This window comes from Eutrigla gurnardus (genome assembly GCF_963514095.1).
Source record: "Eutrigla gurnardus genome assembly, chromosome: 17".
Lineage (NCBI taxonomy): Eukaryota > Metazoa > Chordata > Actinopteri > Perciformes > Triglidae > Eutrigla > Eutrigla gurnardus.
In genome coordinates this window covers 22,542,657-22,564,854 of record NC_139928.1, presented here as the reverse complement: position 1 = coordinate 22,564,854, position 22,198 = coordinate 22,542,657, and the positions used below count along the sequence as shown (strand labels likewise).

At 41.5% G+C, this 22,198-nt stretch overlaps 1 protein-coding gene across 1 annotated transcript in view; it reads right to left on the bottom strand.

Moving 5' to 3' along the window:
* Window positions 1-5,428: 5,428 nt before the first annotated feature.
* The window catches only part of kcng2 (potassium voltage-gated channel, subfamily G, member 2), an 18,848-nt gene continuing 2,078 nt past the window's right edge, over window positions 5,429-22,198 (bottom strand). Inside the window, exons 2-3 of the mRNA XM_084032076.1 lie at window positions 16,761-17,678; window positions 5,429-6,573 (exon numbers count right to left, since the gene is read on the bottom strand). Coding sequence (XP_083888202.1) covers window positions 5,737-6,573; window positions 16,761-17,561 — 1,638 coding nt within the window. The 5' untranslated portion in view covers window positions 17,562-17,678 and the 3' untranslated portion in view covers window positions 5,429-5,736. The remainder of the gene's footprint in view (window positions 6,574-16,760; window positions 17,679-22,198) is intronic.

The window sequence follows — 22,198 nt, the reverse complement described above, 5'->3', positions numbered from 1 at the left end:
CTTTTTTGTAACTTTTTTTGACACACTATGCTATGACTTTTTTTCACGACTTTTTTCGACACACTAACCTATGACTTTTTTTCGCGACTTTTTTCGACACACTATACTGACTTTTTTTCGTGACTTTTTTCGACGCACTATATTTTTTTACTTTTTTTCGTGACTTTTTCCGTGACTTTTGTCGCGACTTTTTTCGACACACTATCCCATTACTTTTTTTCTGGATTTTTTTTGACATACTATACGATCACTTTTTTCGTGACTTTTTTCAACACACTATCCAACTTTTTTTCGTGACTTTTTACGACACTATACTATGACTTTTTTCGTGACTTTTTCCGACACACTATACAATGACTTTTTTTCGTGACTTTTTTCGACACTTTACTAGGACTTTTTTTCATGACTTTTTTCGACACTATACTATGACTTTTTTCGACACTATACAATGACTTTTTTTCGTGACTTTTTTGGCACACTATACTATGACTTTTTTTGTGACTTTTTTCGACACACTAACCTTTCACTTTTTGAATCATCAAAATGAATCATTTTAATGAATTGAATTGAATTTTACATTCTACTACAAGCTGTAGCTGCTCCAAGAAATATTTTGTACTGTTTTAAATCGAAAAGCTTAGTAAAGTAATGTGCAACACTTCCAAAACATATCACTTTATTACATTGTTTGAAAAAGAACAAATTAATATGACAAAATCAGACAAATGTACCATCCAAAATTAAAACAAAGAACCAGATTGTGCACTTGTAGTGAAATTTAGATTTTTGTAGTTAGGAACAGAATTTGGTGAAATGGAAGTATGTTTTGAGGCTTTGCTTCTTACAGGTGCTCTGGACCAAAATGGAAGCTTGTATGCTTTAGGCCTTACATGTAGCTAAAACAGAAGAAGCAACAGAGCTTATTCAAGGAATGAAAAAGTACATGCATAAGAGGCGATCAGAGAGATGTACTTTTATGCTACTTTGCAACCTGCTCATTTGTTTTCCTGAATGTCAGCAGTTTGGTTAGTATGGGACAACTCATGGGCATGCATGCCTGTCTGGAAGAAGTTTCTTTGGCATCAGTAGCAGCTATCTTTGAAGTTAAACATCTATACAGTATTCTACAATTGTGCCTTGTCTCTGTTTCTCTTTGTGTCTCATAGATCCGTGGTTCAGATGGAGACATTTGAAGACTCCCAAAGATCATGACGCCCGGACATCGGAGAAGCATTGAAACGTGGTCACTGCAGGGTGAAATCTGGATTGTTTCACTGAGCTCTGTTGTCTCATGGGTTTTTGTAGCTGGCAGATTTCTTTCCACCGACCATATAGAAAGGTGGAAGTCTGCTTATACAGGTTGATGGATCACAAAGCCCTTGTGGCCCTGAAAGTCCTCTTGGACCAGCTGGTCCGGGCACACCAGGACTTCCTGTCTCACCCCGTTTTCCATCTCTGCCATCTTTGCCAACGCCAGCTGCGCCTGGTGCACCTGGGGTCAAGATACAAAACATGTAAAGGAATAATAATTAGCAAATACATGTATGTGTAACTCAGATATACTTTTGACTGAAAATGTAACCATCACAAAAAAGTATTTTATGACACTAATAAACTATTGCTGTTTTGATGTCTTTTTCATTGATTTAGTATAATATGGCATTTTTATAATATATTGGCAAACTAAACTATTACTTTTTATGATATACTATGAATTTTATGTGACTTTTTATGACAATGTCATGCAATACCATACTTTTACGACCTTGATTACATTTTTATGAGGTCATCGTATAGAATGTCAATTTTTTTTTTTTTTAGTCATAGTTGAAAAAAGTTTGAAAAAAAGTCATAGTATAGAATGTTGGAAAATGTTTGAAAAAAAGTCATAGTATAGAATGTCGGAAAAAGTTTGAAAAAAGTCATAGTATAGAATGTCGGAAAAAGTTTGAAAAAAAAGTCGGAAAAAGTTTGAAAAAAGTCATAGTAAAAAAGTTTGAAAAAAAAGTCAGTATAGAATGTCAAAAAAAGTTTGAAAAAAGTCGTAGTATAGAATGTCGGAAAAAAGTTTTAAAAAAAATTCATAGTATAGAATGTCGGAAAAAAGTTGAAAAAAAGTCATCGTATAGAATGTAAATTTTTTTTTTAAAGCCATAGTATAGAATGTTGAAAAAAGTCAGAAAAAAAAGTCATCGTATAGAATGTAAATTTTTTTTTTTAAAGCCATAGTATAGAATGTTGAAAAAAGTCAGAAAAAAAAGTCAGTATAGAATGTCGGAAAAAAGTTTTAAAAAAAGTCATCATATTGAATGTCGAAAAAAGTTTTAAAAAAGTCATAGTATAGAATGTCGGAAAATGTTTGAAAAAAAGTCATAGTATAGAATGTCGGAAAAAAGTTTGAAAAAAAGTCAGTATAGAATGTCGGAAAAAGTTTGAAAAAAGTCATAGTATATAACGTCGGAAATAGTTTGAAAAAAAGTCGGAAAAAGTTTGAAAAAAGTCATAGTATAGAATGTCGGAAAAAAGTTTGAAAAAAAAAGTCAGTATAGAATGTCGGAAAAAGTTTGAAAAAAGTCAGTATAGAATGTCAAAAAAAGTTTGAAAAAAATCATAGTATAGAACGTCGGAAAAAGTTTGAAAAAAAGTCAGTATAGAATGTCGGAAAAAGTTTGAAAAAAAGTCAGTATAGAATGTCGGAAAAAGTTTGCAAAAAAAAGTCAGTATAGAATGTCAGATAAAGTTTGAAAAAAAAGTCAGTATAGCATGTCGGAAAAAAGTCATAGTATAGAATGTCGGAAAAAGTTTGAAAAAAGTCGTAGTATAGAATGTCGAAAAAAGTCGGTAAAAAAAGTCAGTATAGAATGTTGGAAAAAAGTTTTAAAAAAAAGTCATAGTATAGAATGTCGGAAAAAAGTTGAAAAAAAGTAATCGTATAGAATGTCGAAAAAAGTTTTAAAAAAGTCATAGTATTGAATGTCGAAAAAAGTTTGAAAAAAGTCATAGTATAGAACGTCGGAAAAAAGTTGAAAAAAAGTAATCGTATTGAATGTCGAAAAAAATTTGAAAAAAGTCATAGTTTAGAATGTTGAAAAAAAATTGAAAAAAGTCATAGTTTAGAATGTCGGAAAAAGTTTTTAAAAAAGTCATAGTATAGAATGTCGAACAAGTCGGAAAAAAAAGTCAGTATAGAATGTCGGAAAAAAGTTTGAAAAAAAGTCATCGTATAGAATGTCGATTTTTTTTTTTTAAAAGTCATAGTATAGAATGTTGAAAAAAATTCGGAAAAAGTCATAGTTTAGAATGTCGGAAAAAGTTTGAAAAAGTCAGAGATGTATGTCAGAAAAAAAAGTGGAATAAAGTCACGGTACAGCATGTCAGTAAAGTGAAAAAAGTCATAGTATGGCATGTTGAATAAAGTAATGAAAAAGGTCAGTTTAGCAAGTCGAAAAAAGTCGGAAAAAAATTACCTTATAGAATGTCGGAAAAAGTCATAAAAAAGTCAACGCAAAGCATGTTGAAAAAAGTTTTAAAGTGTCATAGATTAGTATGTTGGAAAAAAATCTGAAAAAAGTAATCGTATAGCATGTGGAAAAAAGTCAGAAAAAAAGTCATAGAATAGTTTTTCGGAAAAAAAACAATTACTTTTTTCAAACTTTTTTCCACATGCTATACAGTGACTTTAAACTTCATTGTAAAGCATGTCGAATAAAGTTTGAAAAAAAGTCGTAGTTAAGTATGTTTGACCTCTGACTCACAGGTAGCCTCGACCTCGCATGTGAACAACGTGAACAGCAGAACCGGCTGAACAGGCTCCCTGTTGAACGCCGTCAGTCGTTATCAAATGTGCATCATCGGCCCTTCAAACAGAATTCATGTATCAATAATAACGGATGTGGAAGGATCAACCAACATAAACCCATTCAGGATTTTACGAAGTGCAGAAACACAACCCGCCCTCTCTTCCGTCCTTAATAATAAATTGTTAAATCAAAGCCTCTCCACGTGGGACTGTGTTCATTATAATCTTTATTACAGTTTCTTCTCAAAGAGGCTTCTCCGCAGGCTCTGGATTCAAAATGCAGAAGCACAGTTCCCATTTAAGATGGATTTTATATTCAAATGTCTCATTGCACAAATCGCTCTCCTCGCCAAAACACCATTTTCATTTCTTAACACATTAATATTGCAGACAGAATAGTTTGAAGTGTTCTGTGTAAATCCTCCATGCTTTTTTACTGCTTCAGTTAATCCAAAGACTGAGAATTCAGAGTTGTCAAATTACATTATGTCCATATCAAAATATCTAAAACGAGTTCCGAACTCTCGAGGGCTTACCGTCGCTCCGCTGGGCTCCAACTTGACAATAATTCGGGGAACGATTTTTTTTTAATGTGCTACTTCAAAGTAAAAGGCACTCAAGTCAAAAATGAAGTGCTTTTTTTTTTTGCAATTATACGAGGAGAATCATGTAACTTTACATAACTTTAACATTATTACACGATTATTATTATCTGAAATGTTTTCAGACTACTAGGTTCGTGGATAATATTTGCAACAATCAATGTTTTTCCTTTGAAGAAAATGAATAATAACTGTCTTCTATTGATCTCTCCATCTCAACGTACAGCAGCTGTAATAAGTGCTTTTATAGTAAGCAGCCACAAATAATATCCGAAAAGTGAGGCATTAATTCTAAGTTTGGGTGGTGTGCCAAGAGAGAGAGGGGGGCAATATTACAAGAAAAAAAGTAGCAAATTTGTGAGTTTATGACGTTTATGGTTATTGTTGGTTTTATTTATATGGGGTCAAATTGTCATCTTATGGGTGTTTATTGATCGGGGCGGTTGGGCTAAGATGCTAGCGGTAGCTATCAGTTTTTGTCATAGCAACGGCAAACATCTGGGTGTTAGCGGAACCAAGAAACTTGTTTATATCCACAAGTTTATAAACCTGCAAATTTGCGACATTTATTTTTTTGTTGGAATATTTTTTGTTTTTTTTATGCCATCGTACACACAAAAAGACCACGGCTTAATTGTGTGTGAGTATTTTTTGTGTTTGCAACGTTAAAATACAAACACCCGGCCAAATAATTTAACAATCATTTTTTGTCGACTGACTCACAACAATTTATGGAGATTTTTTTTCCATGGAAATGTTTTAACCTGATGATGGTGTCACCACTTCACCACATAGCCCTTTGGTCGTCATGGCAACTTCCCAACTTTGACCAACGCGTCGGACAAACATCAATCTTAAAAATAAAAATGAACATTTCAGACATCTAATAGAGACGCTGAGGTAAATAAACAAGTTGTGTGTCATCATGCCCGAGATTAATGTGATGACATCATCATGAGTGACCTTTATATTACACAAATACAAGAGCAGAAACAGAGATGCACATCAATCATAAACCGCATGTCTCAGCAAAACACCTTTATTTCAGACGATCCTCCTCAAACGCAACACATGAGGAACATTAATTATTAGTCTGATGTCTGAATAACTTCTTTTTTTTGTTCTACATCTCATTTGATTGGTTGTTATATCATGTACTTGTATCTTTTGTCAAATTTGGAGAAAGAAAAAGAAGAGCTCTGCAGCTTCTCTGTAAAAACTGTAGAAACTCAGATTCACTCGATCAAAGCGGATGCCTCAGTCTCCCTGGGAGTCCCGGCGCCGGTTGTCATGGCGACCCAGAATGCCATGTAAACGCGGGACAGGCAGCGGTTGTTAAGTTTTCACGGACGCTCTGAGCTCGGCGGCCCTCTGCGCCGCCATGGACTTCCTCCGCTGCAGCGATGAGGCCGCCGCTGCCGCCGCCGCCTCCTCACGGTAGCTGTCGGTCTCCTGCGAGTCCTCGCTGTTCTGGGACTTGGTGCTGTCCTGCAGCAAGTCCGGCTTCTGCCTCAGCGCCCGGATCTGCTCCTCCTTCAGCTCCACGTAGGAGCGCGAGAAGGTGTGGAAAATGGAGGTGACGGGGAACGCCATGAGGAGGATGCCGCTCAGGATGCTGCTGAGCGCCACCACCTGGCCAGGGATGCTGCGCGGCACCATGTCGCCGTAGCCCACCGTCGTCATGGAGATGACGGCCCACCAGTAGCTGCCGGGGATGCTGGTGAACTCCTGCTTGGCGCCCAGCTCGCTCTCGGCGAGGAACACCAGCGGTGAGAAGAGCGCCATGGCGACGCAGAGGAAGAGCAGCAGCAGGCCGAACTCGCGCGTGCAGCGCTTCACCGTGAGGCCCAGCGTCTGCAGGCCCAGCGAGTGGCGAGCCAACCGCATCACGTAGAAGATCCGCAGGGCCCGCAGCACCCTGAGGACCAGGCCCACCTTCTCCAGGTAGTTGTTCCCCGAGCCGGCCGGCTTCCCGCCCACCGACAGCGAGTCCACGATGAGGGTGATGTAGTAGGGCAGGATGGCCACCACGTCGATGACGTTCAGCGGCGTGCGGAGGAACGACCACTTGCTCGGCGTCTGGATGAAACGCAGCAGGAACTCCAGGGAGAACCAGCCGACGCACACCGTCTCCAGCACGAAGATGTTGAAGCACCTCTGGGAGCACTCGCCCTGGGGGGGGGGGGGGAGACAGACTTCACTTTTAGTTTGGTTAGGACTTTTTTCCACGTACTAGGCCTACCTACTACGTGACACAATTTTATATGTAATATGGGGTCCCTCCACTGGGTCACTATAAAAAAAACAGTATAGACCTCTACATGAAATTTTTCCTATTTCATTAGAAAAAGTAAAATTTGGCCTTTATCATATTTCCATGTTGAGCTGTACAAAAAAAAGGTACTTATATTGTTATCGGGTCAAAATGACCCAACACTCACATTGTTCACTGGCAAAAAAAATGTAACCTGATTTATTGGGGTGAATTAATTAATTTCCTTAAGCCAAATATTGCTTACCATCGATACAGTAAACAATAATACATTTGTCAGCGTCATAGAAACGAGTGGTGTCTCCTGAATAAATGTGAAGAGGGAAAACTCAGGTATTCACACAATTTGACAAACTAGATTTGGTGTGAAAATGAAGAAATAAGCTGCTTTGTTTTGGGGCTTCATCACGAGGGTTAACTAACATAACGACAGCAGCGATATCAAACCGTCAAAGTGCTTCAGATAACGATGCGGATCTTTCTCTAAGCCGGTTATCTGATTCGTGGCTTCGTCATCGTTTGATCTCACAACACAAAGGTTACTCTGAAGAGAAAGAAGGATCCGTGAAGCGTGAAACAAAAAGGCTTTGATTGTCTCATTTAGTAAAAACCCCGCTGACATCAAACCGGAGTGATGAAGAGGAGAAAGACGACGTTTTCACCGTCTCACCGGAGTCAGACGCTGTTGGTTCTCAAAGCGAGCACGGCTGAAAAATATTCTCCATTTTAATGATAATCTTTTTCTTCAAGGCCGCTGAAATAGCGTTCATAAATATTTTAATATATAATTATAAGAGATTACTTGGTTATTAAGTCAAAGTCACCCCTGGAGGAGACGGAGAGGCAAAGGAAAGTGTGTGCTTTTTATTTTTTTTACACATTTAATTGAGTATTAATAACAAAATATATTTATGACTTTATTTGGTCGTTAATTATATGGGGATTAATTAAAGTGTATGAATATGTGGAGCAATAAAGTAACCTAATGCCTCTTCGAAAAAACTTTTAATCTTTCCTCTTTGAAATGTAATATTTATTCCAACTTAGCTACGTTTATTCTGACATCTGCGAGCCGTTTACAGATAGAAATACATACATACTACGGTCGTAAAGGTATATATATATAAGCTAAGTAAGTATATTTGCATATCTGTATATCAACAGCTCTGTTGCCATGGAGACGTCGTTCCAACCGTCTGGCCTCGAAGAAAAGAAGTCTGCCTCTCATGCATTTCTCAGAGTGTACACTTAGTTTTGCATATCGCAAGGTCGTCCCCATGGCGACCTCAAACACGCTTTCTGAAACAACCCGTCTCGTATTTGGGGGCGGGGCCTTGAAATCAAGTATAGCTCGGATCACGCTTTGATCACATTCATGGTCCACAGAGGATCAATCGTCCTTCCGGTGATCTTGGTCTGTTTATGGCCAAATTCCAGCATGACTCATGACATTCCCATCTTTGCTTTCCGTGCTAGTTAGCAAATGTTTGGATGCTAAAGCTAATCATTAACGTATTAATAAACATAACATAAACTTATTAGCGTAGCATTTCGCCGAAATGTGGCCTCAAAGAACGTCACCAGCGTGACTTTTAGCATCATTAGCTTAAAACCTTTATTTAAACTTTGCATTTCACAGATTCTACGTCTTAGCAAAAAAAAATGTAAAAAGTAAAATATTTGCAAAGAGAGGCCGGTTTAATGACACACTGAGGAGTAAAAGCAGAACACGGGGACAAATCTCCTTTTACCGTCCCGTCAGGAAGTCTCCGTTGGCCGAGGTCCACAGGTAAACTGAAATGAACAATAGGCATTCGGCTCCACAGCTCCCAGGCCAGCTGCTAAACAAGCCTTCATGCTTTTACTTTGAAATGCATATGAGGTTCAGAGCACAGACTGTCAGCTTTACTTTGAGGGACTTTTAAGCCAAATTGGACCAGAAATGTGAAAAAGATTATTCCAATTTCAGAATGCCAAACACATTTAGATAGATCATAGAGGAAACGGTACTTTGTAGAATATTATTATACTCAGTAAACAGCCTTCCCTATTCCGCCTCAGTGTCAGCATCATATTTACTGTTTCTCTCTAACGCATGATACGCTTAACGTCTGGGTTATAAATCCACATCTGACTCAAGTCTTTTGCTTTAATGCCGATCGTCCATTAAAGCGCTGCTGCTGCTTTTCGAGTGATTGGCGCTGAGCTGAAATCCGCCCTCTAACCACATGCTGTCATTCCACATCCAAAAGTGATCCGATGTCTGGCGCCAAAACAAATACATGTGCTACTGTCCAAAATCCTGAAGGAGCTCGCTCACTGCTTCGCCCTGCTTCCCAGTGTGTTTCACGCTTCCTCCTGACGGTATCTGAAACCCTTCTCTTTGAATCGGAGCAGCGTGTTTGTGTTGTTTTCTGCTCGAGTGCGTTTTCCACTGAGATGCCTCTCTGATGTAGGCAGAAGCACGAGGATCAAATTAAAAGCACACAATTATCCGTCTCAGTGATCAGGCGGACTCTGACCCCGTCACAGCCGAAAGACGAGCGCGTAAACCACACAAAGGATCACCTCTGACCCCCCTCACGATCAGTCGGAGCCGATTCACAAACAGCTCCGACTTCAAGGAACGAGTCCGTCTCGGAGCACACACCATTGCTTTCAACGGATTTACTCATTTACCTCGCTGGCCGTCTGTGTGTTTGTTCTCAACACGTTTCCGTCCTACTTCCAGAAAACCATCTCGATTCTTCGAAAAGCAAGAATCTTATTACAGAACAATCACGTTAGCGTGTGCAGCGTCCTCGGGGATTTTAATGCTATTTCCACGATCCTTTTAGCAACAGTTTCCAGTGCAAAAGCTGCATTTGTCTTACTTAAAAAGTGTCTTATTATGCTGATGATATAATGGCTTCTTCATCAGCTGCCTCGGACGTGTTGTGTTCAGTCATAAATATTTGAATAGATTGAAAACCACTTAGGTACAAGATGAATAGGGCTCTATTAGCAACTGTTGGTGCCGGCGAAGCAATCAAGCTTCCCAGGAGCTTCACAAGAAGACTGATGCGAGGATCCGTGTGTTCATGCTAAAAACTGGAGTGTACGTGAAAGCAGGGTCAGTCTCACTCATTGGGGGTTTGGTACTGTGTCGTACATTTTCCAATCAAACCTCCGTGAAGCCTGCTCCATCACAAAAACCACCCATAGATAACATTTCATCTTTGTGTGCAGCTTTCTTCTTCTTCTTCAGCATAGTCTGTCTGGCAATCCATGCAAGGTTGTGGTGATAGGGACTACATTCCCCGGTGGAAGGTTACTATGGGTGTAAAACGGTAGGTATTTAGGCATGCGAGGTATTTAATGTGTTTGAGTTAATCAACACGTTGCTCAACGACATGTCATTTATGGATTAGTTGCAGTTTCGGGGGAATTGGTGACTCGACATAATCCCACAGAGGAAATATATCTGAAGGTACATTTGTCTGCCCCTGGAAAAGATTGATGTCACCCACACAAGGTGCATGCTGGGATAGTTAACGACGTATTCAATAACCATCACTACAGTATGTAACTGTCAGCACTGGGCCCCATGCCTGTCTACTGCCAGGCAGGTACATTTCCCTTCCTCGTCTTCATTCTTCACTTTCATTCGAGGTAAAAAAATGATTACGAGTTGCCGGCGGAAACAGGAAGATGGTTGAGAGAAAACCAGCCTCGGGGAGAAATCTGAGCAAGACACAAATAAGACCGATGTTCCAACAAAGTTAATAGCTTGGTGAGCTGCTGTGTGATCATTCTTCAGAATGACCAAATAATATCAACGACTGTACTTCGTGATTAGAGATCGCAGCCTTACTTTCTCTGGGAACTTTCTGAAAGATTTGAATCAACATCATAGAAGAAGAAGAAGAGGAAGAAGAAGAAGAAGAAGAAGAAGAAGAAGAAGAAGAAGAAGAAGAAGAAGAAGAAGAAGAAGAAGAAGAAGAAGAAGAAGAAGAAGAAGAAGAAGAAGAGGAAGAAGAAGAAGAAGAAGAAGAAGAAGAAGAAGAAGAAGAAGAAGAAGAAGAAGAAGAAGAAGAAGTCTAATCCACTACGATGTAGGCCGATCAAAATGTTTAATCATTTCTGGAATTCATTTATTTATTTTCCGCTTGAAAACGACACTATAACTCAAGACACATTGACAGGCACTTTTGTTGCCTGTCAATATGTGTTTATGTGCTGGGGTTCTTTGGGTGGGGGAGGGGCCGGGGCTGCAGAAGTTTACGACGGATGCTTCCTGTAATTTGCTGAACTCCGTTAAAGCTTCGGTTTAACACCTTCATGCACGTTACCTGGACATACCGGCTGATCTGCCGATAACCTCCGTGAACCTGAGAACAGCTGAATATACTGTCTCTTTACACCGTACGTCCACACTGTGATTTATATTCTGTTCTCTGCTGCTGTGACTACCCAGAATCCCCCATGGGGGGCCGTCATCATCGCATTTTCATCTTAATGACCATCGATATTGATGTTCTCTTTCTCTCTTCCCCCCTGAAACACACAACAACTGATGGATATATGCTGTGTTACGTATATATATGTATATATATTGGAATCCTCCCCGTGTTTGAAGAGATTTTGGCACAAAATCATCAATCAATAACCCTTCATCCGTTTCCACCACCAGGCAAAGTGCTTCCTTCTGCGGTTCCACTGGAAAAGAAACATTTAGTTGGATATTGAGTGTGACTGGACACTGTTTCAGTTAATGCTTTATAACACAGGAAGCACTAATAGAGGCGGGGACGTTCGCTGCTCCTCGTGTGTCGGGAGGCGGTTCGGCGCCGGGGAGGAGCGATTCCTTTTTTCTGTCGTAATCAAAGAGGTTGGAGGAAAACATTACATCATTTAACCTCTTTCTTTCTTTTCTGTTTTGTTGTTGCAGATTTTGGATTCATCCTGAAAGCATCAGCCTGTCAAAGCGTATGGAGCTATCAAAGGCCTGTCGTTGGGTTTAGCTGGAGGAGATGTTTAAGTCATGTCAGAATGGGATTTAGATATAGATGTGAGTGCATCCACACTCAAGAATACCAAATAGTGTCGGTTTAGAGAAATGATGACATAAAAAGCTGCAGAATCGGCACTTTGTTTCAATGTTAACTCAATGAAAAACTGCTATTCCTAATGCGGTTTTAAATCAAGCATGCAAAAACAAACAGCCACTGATTGCAGCTTTGTGTTTGCTAAGTCGATGTCAAGCTCGTTAACTCATCCTTGAACCGCTCAGAACAGCATCCTCATATGCTTTTTTTTTGTTACAAATTCAATTAAATTGATGAATATGTATTTTTTAAAAGCTCTTTAAATTTATGAGACTGAACAGTCGGGTCATTGCCTCCACTCTTCCTGCAAAGTTCTATCCAAATAGGAATTTTATGTTGCACATGTGGCAAATTTCACATTTCATCACGCTTCACATTTTAAAAACAGCGGAGACGAGACGGTGGAAGTTAGAGCGTGAAACAGAATCACAGTTTAGACTCACTTCTCTCCGTTCGCCACAAACGATTCACCGAACACAAATCACCACGGCGATGATGGATCGCACACTTCTCTGACTCTCATGCACACTTGGAGATGAGTGATGTTCGCCTCCTATTTACAGCCGAGATAAAACACCCTTTGTTTTCCCTACAGCGTCGGCATAAGATCCCTCTTCCCCCCCGATGATATATGACCGAGTGGCGAGGGTGTACTTTAAAAGTGGCTGGGATTTACATCAGAATGGAGTGTATTTAAATATATATATATATACTGTATATATAGGGCTCCAAGGCACTGAGAGGTGAGAGTCACAGCCGGGGAGATATATTGGACGGAGAAACACAGTGTGCAAAGATGATTACGTGAACAGAGTAAACAATTCTCAGGGAGAGAGAAAGAAAAATCACCAAAACACTTGAGATATTTAATCCCCTATTCATCCAGAGGAGTCAAGGATAGAGAGACAGAGAGAGAGAGAGACAGAGAGAGAGAGAGAGAGAGAGAGAGAGAGAGAGAGAGAGAGGTAGAGAAAGGCCTCTCGATCACCCGATGCTTCCTCTAAGAGCCACATTAGATTAGATAGTCAGTCTAAGTGCTTTCCATTGCAGCAGGATCCTTGAAAACTCTTCTTTTTTTTTTGCCTGAACGTCTCGCGGCTCCAGTGGCGAGTGCGTAAACACGGACGTTTCCTGGGTTTTAGGTTGCATCGTCCTCCAGCTCGACTCGAGTCTGAGGTCAGAACACGACTTTGTTTAAAACGTTGAAGGTCCGAGCGTCTTCCTGTTCACGTACGACAAAACATTTGAGCATCCGTCATCTTTAATACAAATAGTTGTTTATAACTTTGTAGATATGTTTTTGGAGTTTACGATTTATATTAGTATTCTACAGTAAAAAATCTAATGTTTTCTGACTTATATTTTTAGTGTGATTTTAGGTCCGATGTGTTAATACAGTACGTCAAAATGAAAAAGTAACTGGTAAAGTGTTTTAAAGGTGAAATATAAGGTAAATTCAAAAGTAGTCAAAAACAGCCAATTACACCCTGGCAGGTGATTGGATGAACCATCCGTCAATCAAACTCACTCTTGACAACAGGAGAGAATCCAGCTGCCAATGCGAGGGAAACTGTTCACTACCTTAGTTAGTTAGTTAGGTAGGTAGGTAGTTAGTTAGGTAGTTGCCGAACATGTTTAGCAGAGTTTAAAAAAAACCTTGCATTCATCAAACTTCCCCCTGCAGCTGTTTTCGTCCCAAAAAACCCTCTTAAAACTCTCTACAGATTACCGGCCGCAAAATACGTGGAGCATTTTAGCAGTTTAATAGCCAGATAATGTTCTCAGGGAATTGATGAACACACAAAAAAAAAAGAACGGAAAAGTTTGAATTGGATCACATTTGCCAGGTGGCCAGAAAAACAGCGACTCAAAGCGAATGCTAATGTTGCTCATGTGTAAATTGATTATAAGATTATAATATGTGTATGTGTCCAAACCTCGCTTCCACTGCACCCAAAGAAAATCTGTTAATCGAGGCTGAAATTAATAAGTTTCATTAAAATGAGCTACATTATTAGTCAAATCAGAAGCTTTACAGCAGCGGAGCCATCGTTGGAAGTCTCTTAAACATCAGGCCACATAACAAACACATTACAGCGGAGGTATAATGGGTCTCTGAGGAAACGCTCATTTCATTAGTTGTATTTGCAATTAGTGCGGATGTGTAAATGACTTAGAAAACCGTTATGGAGATATGAAGAGATGTGGCAATTAGCAAGAAAGAAGCCATTTGAGTGGAATTCAAGGAAGTCTACTTGACGTCAAGACAACATAGCATAGCACACGTTCTCCTCCTGTAGCCTGGAAACATGCTCATTTGGGAACATGCTAATATGCTAATGAGGAGGGAAAACCGAATCACGGGCCGCAATGACACGTCTGCTTTAAAACCATTTTGAGAAAAATGTTTTCAATTCATTTATGTGCAAACAGAACAATTACCACCTCGCCAGAAGCTCTCGCTTTACTTTTCCAAGCTCATATTAATAGATTTTGGCATTCGTGGGAGATTTGCGGTTTGCCTGCTTTCATCGTGTCATCCTCCATTTTTTTCACGAATGACACAGCCACCTCATTATACCCATAAGCCCTTGTGTTTTTTTTTTTTGGAGGAGGGTTGGGTCAGATTCTTACTTCTAATGAAGCGCCGCCACCTAATGTTCTCCTGGAGGAGGAGGAGGAGGAGTGGGGCACCTCTGGGCGGTTAATTGGTGCCACACTTGTTTTCAGCCGTCCCCGACTTTCTTCGCTCTTCTGATTCAAATCATTAAAGCTGCGGTTTCAAAAACGTCTGCGTAATGACAGACGACACTTAATTGGAGAGGACTGGACCCCCCCCCCCTTTGAAGCGTTCATACTTCACGCTGATGAAGATACATCTCTGACAGAAAAAGCTGCTTTAATCACACACCGGTCCGCCAATGTCGCTCAGGAGGTGAATTAGCGCGATACAAAGCCCCGGTCCCCCCCGAGGGTTCCTCCGGAGTCTCGGGAGGCAAAGAGGCGGACATGAAAAGACGTCGGCGGCTTTAATATACGGCGTCTTCGCTCCACTTGTCACAGACTGTGACAGCGAGCGTCGTAAGTGGGTACAAAAGCCCGAGGCGGCGAGATTTCTCCTCCGTGGAGATGAAACGCAGCAACAAGTGGATGCTGCTGCGCTCAGACTCGCAGGCCTAATTAGAAACCACAGACTTTAAGTTTCATTCAGACGTTCCTCACCTAACAGGCTCCAGCTCTGGCACGTGATTGGCTGTTTGTTATGATTGTAAATCATAGTCTTCGGAGAATACTGCAATTAGAAGAATAGCTCGTCTCGGGGGAATACACTTACTTTCTAAGAGTGAGATGAGAAGGTAGCAGTCTGATGTTAATTACTCAGCTAGATGGTTAGCGTGTTAGCATGAAGACTAAAACAATAAGTGACTTTTAAAACATAAGAAATGTTAATGTGTGCGTCGTCATTCATCCCCGATGTCGGCCTATCGACCTCTTCTGTTTTTGCTCTGGATTAAGTAATTTGTCAAAAATGTTGAAATTACAGGAAGATTTAGATGAATATATATGGGATTAATATAAACAACAGCTAATGACTAACTATTTAGATTCAGAAATGTTTTAAAAATCACTTAAATCTTAAATCAGACAATGATACGTTTACAAATTAGCACGTTATCGCTACTTTAGCTACTTTTCATTGGGAATAATCGACCGGCTCCAGAAAGTTACTGCACCCGGCTGCTGTTTGCCAAGAAATAAAACTCTGATAATGATAATTTATCATCTTTCAACTGAATCGTATCGTGATGAATTCATATATCAAGATATTGCGATACAACAATCAAATCGAGCTTCTCATCGGACTCAGAAAGAAATCAAAGTGTTGAATTATGAATTCCGCCTTCAGGAAGGATCCATTTTGTCCGGTTTCTATGGATTCTAACATCGAGGACGCTTCCTAAATTTCCATGCACCGTCTTCAAATGCATCCGATGCTATTACATAACAATAATGATCTTATTTCAAATTCATTTTTTTTTTGGAAGCAGGTCGAGCAAACATATCTGAGGGATTTCACAAACGCAGAAGCAGAAAAGACTTCTCATTTAAAGACGAGCTTCATGTATGCGCCGTCAATCAGCGCGTACGTTTGGGAGAACTCAGATCTTATGTTAGGTTATGCTGCAGAAGCCGTTACATAATGATCTGGTATTCAAGTGCAGAGAGGAAGCCTCTGTGTTCCCCAGCCTTCGCCTCTGTCTCTGTCACAGCGATTTACAATGGAACTCGGGACGACTCGGCATGTGGGCCGCTGCATCAACATAATCTGGATTCTACTGGCGACTGTCGAGGCAGCGTTCCCCTCCGGCAGCTGGGAATAAAAAGGAGTCCTCAAGGAGGTTCCTTCAGTTGGAGATCTGTTTTCGGCATTTGTTTTTCCGTTAGAAGCCACACGGGAGAATTAATGTTATATTAACATTTGTTTTTCTTTTACTTTCTAGAACTGTTTCACTTTGTAACGACCATCGCAGCCAAATGAGTTAAATCGTTCCAATCCAGTAATTGTTCTGGTCTTCATTCCAGAAACGAAATATGGGGAGGCAAAGCTGAGTTTGGACATATTTAATACACAACACAATTGTATCGAATATGTAACTGTACAACTGTTTAGACCATAAAATGGAGAAAGCAATTTAATATTTGATATGTATGATTATGACTGATAACATTTTTGATAAACACAAAGGGTGCTTAACGTGAGCAAAAAAAAAATCTTTCACATGTACCAGGCTGCAATAATCAAAGCATAACTAATCCAGCTTTCATGAAGTATTTTGAAAATAAATCATTAATTGTGTATTTTAGACCATAAAAATGCTGCATCATGACGAAACTTGGCAGTTAAAGGGTTAAAAATAAAAGAAATGCATTCATATTTGATGTGTATGATTAAGATTAGGCTGGTTTAAACTAATGAAAAGATGAACTTGTGAACTCACCCTCTCCTCCTCCTCTCGGAGGTCCGGCATGGTGCTGACACACAGCGTCACGGCGGTGATGGCCACAAAGATCACCGACAGGCAGGCGAAGATCTTCCCTGGCAGGCCGGAGTGCGGGTTCTCCACCATGTCCCTCAGGCTCCGCATGCAGCTGCCGCCCCCTCCTGCTTGGGGGTCTTCCTGCGCCGCCCCCCCTACCCCAGGGGGCTGTTGGCTCTCCTCGCAGGACTGCGGCGAGGCGAGCTCCGCCTCCTCGTCCTCCAGCCTCTGCAGCTCCTTAAACTCCTCCTGCCGGAGGCGCAGCTTGCGAAGGCAGCACCAGTCCAGCTTGTGCTCCTCCACCCCCCAGTACAGCAGCTCCTCCTGGAAGGACAGAGCACACATCTCCCGCAGCAGCCGCAGCTTCCCCGCCGCCAGGAACGACACGATGGTGCGGAAGGCCGACGGGTTGCGGTCAAAGAAGTACTCGTTGCGGCTGCCGTCGTAGTCGTCGCACAGGTCCATGATCTCGGCCTCGCTGCTGCAGCCGCGCAGCTTTCCCAGCCTCGTCAGGGGGAACTCCTCCAGCGTGGACCAGGGGATGCGGTACTTGATGCCCCCCACGTTGATGATTGCCGCCCCGTCGCCCTCAGCCGCCCCCCCGTCCTGCCGGTGGTGCTGAGGCTGCAGCAGGAGCTGGGCCCGCTTGTAGAACAGACCCTTGTTGGTTTTGGCCTCATGCGGTTTCTCCACGGGTTTGAAGTGGAAGGTGGTGAACTGGTGTTCGCTGCTGCCGGCCAGGAAGGCCACTTCCTGGTACATCACTGCCACTTTGCCGGGGGACCCCGCCGTCCCGCACAATGAGATGGTAAGGGGAGCTTCACGGGGTTGTGCGAGGTGACCGGGAGGTTGTCATCCATTCAGCGACACGGTATGTCTCTGTAGGACGAGAGAGAGACGGGTCAACCATGACACTTATTTCCTGTTTACCATAGATGGGTTATAAGAAGTGGAGGGGCGTGGTCATCATGACATCACCCTTGAAGCCTTGAGACAGTAGCAACCCGTCAAACACAAGGGAACCATACCCTAAAGCATCCCCTGCTTTGTGATACAAGGTATCAGGACGCCTATTGGATGGGTGAAAAACTTCCGATACCCCTCCCCCCCTCACATCTTTCCCCACAACAAAACTGGTACAGTCCAAACATCTTCATCATCATTATCTCCCCTCTATCTGTATGATTATTGTGTCTCCTCCCTCTCTTTTATGGCCCGGTCACAGTGCTGGTCGGCATTTAGAGACATTCTGGTTGAATCACCAAGATAAGTGCATTCGCTAATGGAGGCAAATTACACCCACGCACATAATCCACACTGTTGACCAAGAGCAAGCCGCCTTGGCAGAGATTACCTTGGCGACCCCAATGATGTCACCGAGCTCTCAGAATCGAATGTTTGTGCGTAAATGAGCGAATTTTCACTTTGTAAGGTGTGATCACTGTTGTCTTTCGTCAAACACTTCGTCACTTTGAGGCAAATCCTGAGTTTCATATCAATCCGGCGAGGAAGAACATCAAACACAGTAAAAACACATTTGTAGTCTGTATGAAGGTGATCCACAGAGTCCCTAACATCATTTACCACTTACCTTTCTTGTTAAGACTGAAAACACAACGCAAGAAATAATGCTGAAGACAACCCATGAGCCAAAAACAGTCTAACCGAGGAAAACAACAAAATACAACTTCTCTGGACTCTTAATTGCATCGGAAGATCAAACAAAAAAAGCAGCTTGATGTCCACGTCGCAGCCCTGAACCCAATGCAGAAGAAATTAATGGTGTTGTTTTCCTATTTACTGCATGGCCGGGCTCCGGAATGAGACCATTTAAAAGCATTGTGTGGCGAGAAGACAGCAGTGCAATGAGGCAAACTAAAGGAAAGTATCAACTAACTGCTACATATAGTATAGTATAGTAAACATACCTTCAACATTTCATCCATGTGATGATGGTTTATTCACTTCATATGAACACAGCTTCTGTAAAAAGGTGTTTTTCTAAAGACGCATCAAAACAACATAAAAATAGTTTATACTCAGAGGACCAAACGGACAAATACCTTCACGGACTATAGAAGTTATTACGTTTCCTAATGTTGTTGATTCCCCACTGAGTATTTATATGACAAAGGACAAATAGTTTGTCTGCAATTTATTGCTTTGTTGAAGAAAATGTACGAAAGGGAGAAACTTCACAGGAAAAATTATTTCCTCTGGAATGCACTTTATGTCAACGTCAGAGTGAAATAAAAGAGAAAGAGAGAAAGGTACAAGGTACGACAACTTATCACACTGCATCTTCATGAAACAACAACCTGCCTTCCAGGTGTCAGAAATCTGTCACTTCCCGTTTTGGTGATTTGAAGATGTGAGTTTATTTGCTCTTCTACAGCAACTGGAAATAAAATATGGAGGACGGGGGTCAAGGGCACCGCAAAGTTTCATCACATCAGAGAAGATAAAAGTGATGAATAGCAGAAGAACTGTGTTTATGGCGTCTAGATCGTATCAACTTTATTTATAAAGGGACATAACAGCCAGAGTTGACCACAGTGCTGCATATAAAATAACAGCAGAAGGCAGTAGAGATAAGATGAAACTATTCCATCCTCAAATAAATAAATCCATAAAGGAAACAGATGAAAAGTACTAAATACAAAAAGTGGAAGCATGAAAGGACAGTCGGAGGCCTGAGAACACATGTGGGTCTGAAGTTTAGCCTTAAAAGCATCGGAGAGGGATCGCCTGGAAACACTTCTAAAGCTTCAGGGCGGCTACTCTGAATGCAAGGCCATTTAGTCTCGACGGCTGGACAGCCAAGAGCAGCTGGTCTGAGGATCTCAGACATCTGGGGTTGGTAGGAGGCCAGGTATTGGGGGGGCCAGGCCATGTGAGGCTACATCTGACTGGTAGCCGACGCCGGTGCAGGTGTGATGCCGCCTCTGTTCTCGGCAGCAGCATTATTCTGCACCAGCTCTGCAGACAGAGATTACCGGCTAATTCCCAAATAAATAGCACCGCAGTCATCGTAGTGATGTAATTACAGCATTTGTGTTCGGTACTTTAAATGAGATTATCGGTTTGCGTTGGGCAACATTTTCTTAGTAGGTAAAAGCAACCTTTTCAAAATGTCAAATTTTAAAAGCTGGATCGACGACGAATACAAGATTTCTAGCGTTGGCTTAAAGGTGAGACGCCAGGGGGTCTAAATGGTCTGATGGAGTTGGGGGGACCACATGAAACCACTTTGGTCTTACTTTTATTTAATTGAAGACAGTTTTTAGCCATATTTTACATCTTGGAGGATAATCTGCCATCTGCATAGTGATGGTTGGAGATATTGTCTTTCGAGCCTAAAGGAAGCATTTTTAAGGAAAATAAGATGGACTAGACTACGTTGTGATCCCTGCAAGTGGACTGGAGCCAAATGTGGAGGCTAAAGGACTGAATCCAATGGTTGAATCATTGCTATGACACTTGTGTTTTTCTATGAAGTTATAAAAGAATGACTATGTCGTTTTTATGAAATACACAGTTTGTCCAAAGTCATCGCTTCATCATTTCAGTCATTTGTCATAATGAGTATGTGAAATTTTGAGTTATGGCCAAAAATCATTGAACTTTGAACGACCAAAACCTGATCAAATCAACCTTGACTCCAAATTGACTAGATTGGAAGAATTTGCCCCGGGTGTTTCCTCAAACCTTAAAAACATAATGTCTTTGGGGCCACAGCTGTCCCAGAGGTATAAAAAAGTCAGTTTGACCAAAAAAGGTTCAATCAAAACCGATGACCCAGCATTATCGAGTCATTAAAACAGTGATGTCCAAACGGCTGCTGGGTTTTGCTGAATCAGACCATCGGATCATCGCTCCCTGGTGCTCAGTAAAATGTAAAAAAGAAGCTTTTTAAACAAAAATGCAAATGCAGTCTGAACAAAGAACTGAACTGAACAGGCCTGCGATCCTTTACCCACTCAGGACGGCCGTGCTGGACCTCAGGCGGTGGAGCCGGCGTCCGGAGGACGGGTGCCACAAATGAGGACTGGGACCCCTCCGGCCGTCCTCTGAAGTTCGCTCTCCCACTGCGAGGCCAATCATTTCGGAAAGAGGTCGCTTTCTCCGAGGGAAGGGTCAGAGAGTCGCGCCTCTACAGCGACTCAGCAAAGTGCTTCTGACAGGAGCAGTTTATTGAGCATGACACCCGGTGGTGCCTTCAAGGAGCTCAGAAAATAAATATTATTCAGGAGGAGCTGCATGAAGAGGCGACATGTCTAACAAGGCTCACTGACTCGTAGAGATTTAAGGACCAGACTGATCTAGCTGAGAGTTTCATAGGAATAAGATAAGATACAGCCACTGCATGTTAGCTTAGCTTAGCATTAAGACAAAGGTACCACTAAAGCTAACTCTAACATTATATCCCATTTGTTAAATCCATCCCCAAAACCAAAGTATAACAATGTTTTACAGTTAGAGGCTGGACCTCTTTGGGAAAACCCCGTCATCAGAGCTAGTTCTTTCAAACGTAGCTACGTAAAGTCTCACCGGCCCTGAACTGCCTCAATAATCAGGCATAATGAAAAACAGTCAGTGGTTACATTGCATTGTGGGTAAAGTAGGCACCTGATTTTGGAATAGAATGCATTAAAAAAAGACGATATTTCTGAACTGCTGCATCAAATATGATCTTCATCAAATCGGCGAAGGACACTTTTGGAAAAGAAGCCGATGACATCACAGATGTAAGTTCAACCAAACCTTCACAGACTTTTAATGACTTCACTCTTATTCCGTGAGGACTTTAGGAGCCTTGAAAGCCTTCAGATCTGTCTTTAATATAATGTCAGCAAACCAGGGAAGATAAACAGAAGCGTGGTGGGTTTCTTTCTATGAAATAGAATAAACCACTACTGCACCATTTCAGATGCATACATGTGATTTTGAGTTTACATCCCTCTCCTACGCAGGAGTGAATGCAGCATATCAGGTCACGTTATTTCCTTTCATCTTCAACACAAAGGGGATTTAGACCTGAGCTCTCAGCTTTCAGATGCTGAATCTGTGACAAAAGACTCAATTAAAATCATTCCTCAATCCACAAACACGCTTCCTTAAAGGTAAAGGCTTCCTTTGGTCAGGTAAAGTACGTTGTTAAGGTGGAGCGCTGCTTTGTTCTGTCGCCACCTGTTGCTCATGCAAATATAATCCACATGCGTCTCTGCATAAATCTGCATCCTCATGCATCACTGACACATTTATCTTCCCACATCCGCTGACTCGTCATCCTCGTCAAAAAAAGGCCCGAAGCAGACGTCTATATTTGGGATCTTGAACGACACCTGAACGATCACCTGAGCTGCTCCTTAAACTGACTGATTGCTCCTCCTCTTCTG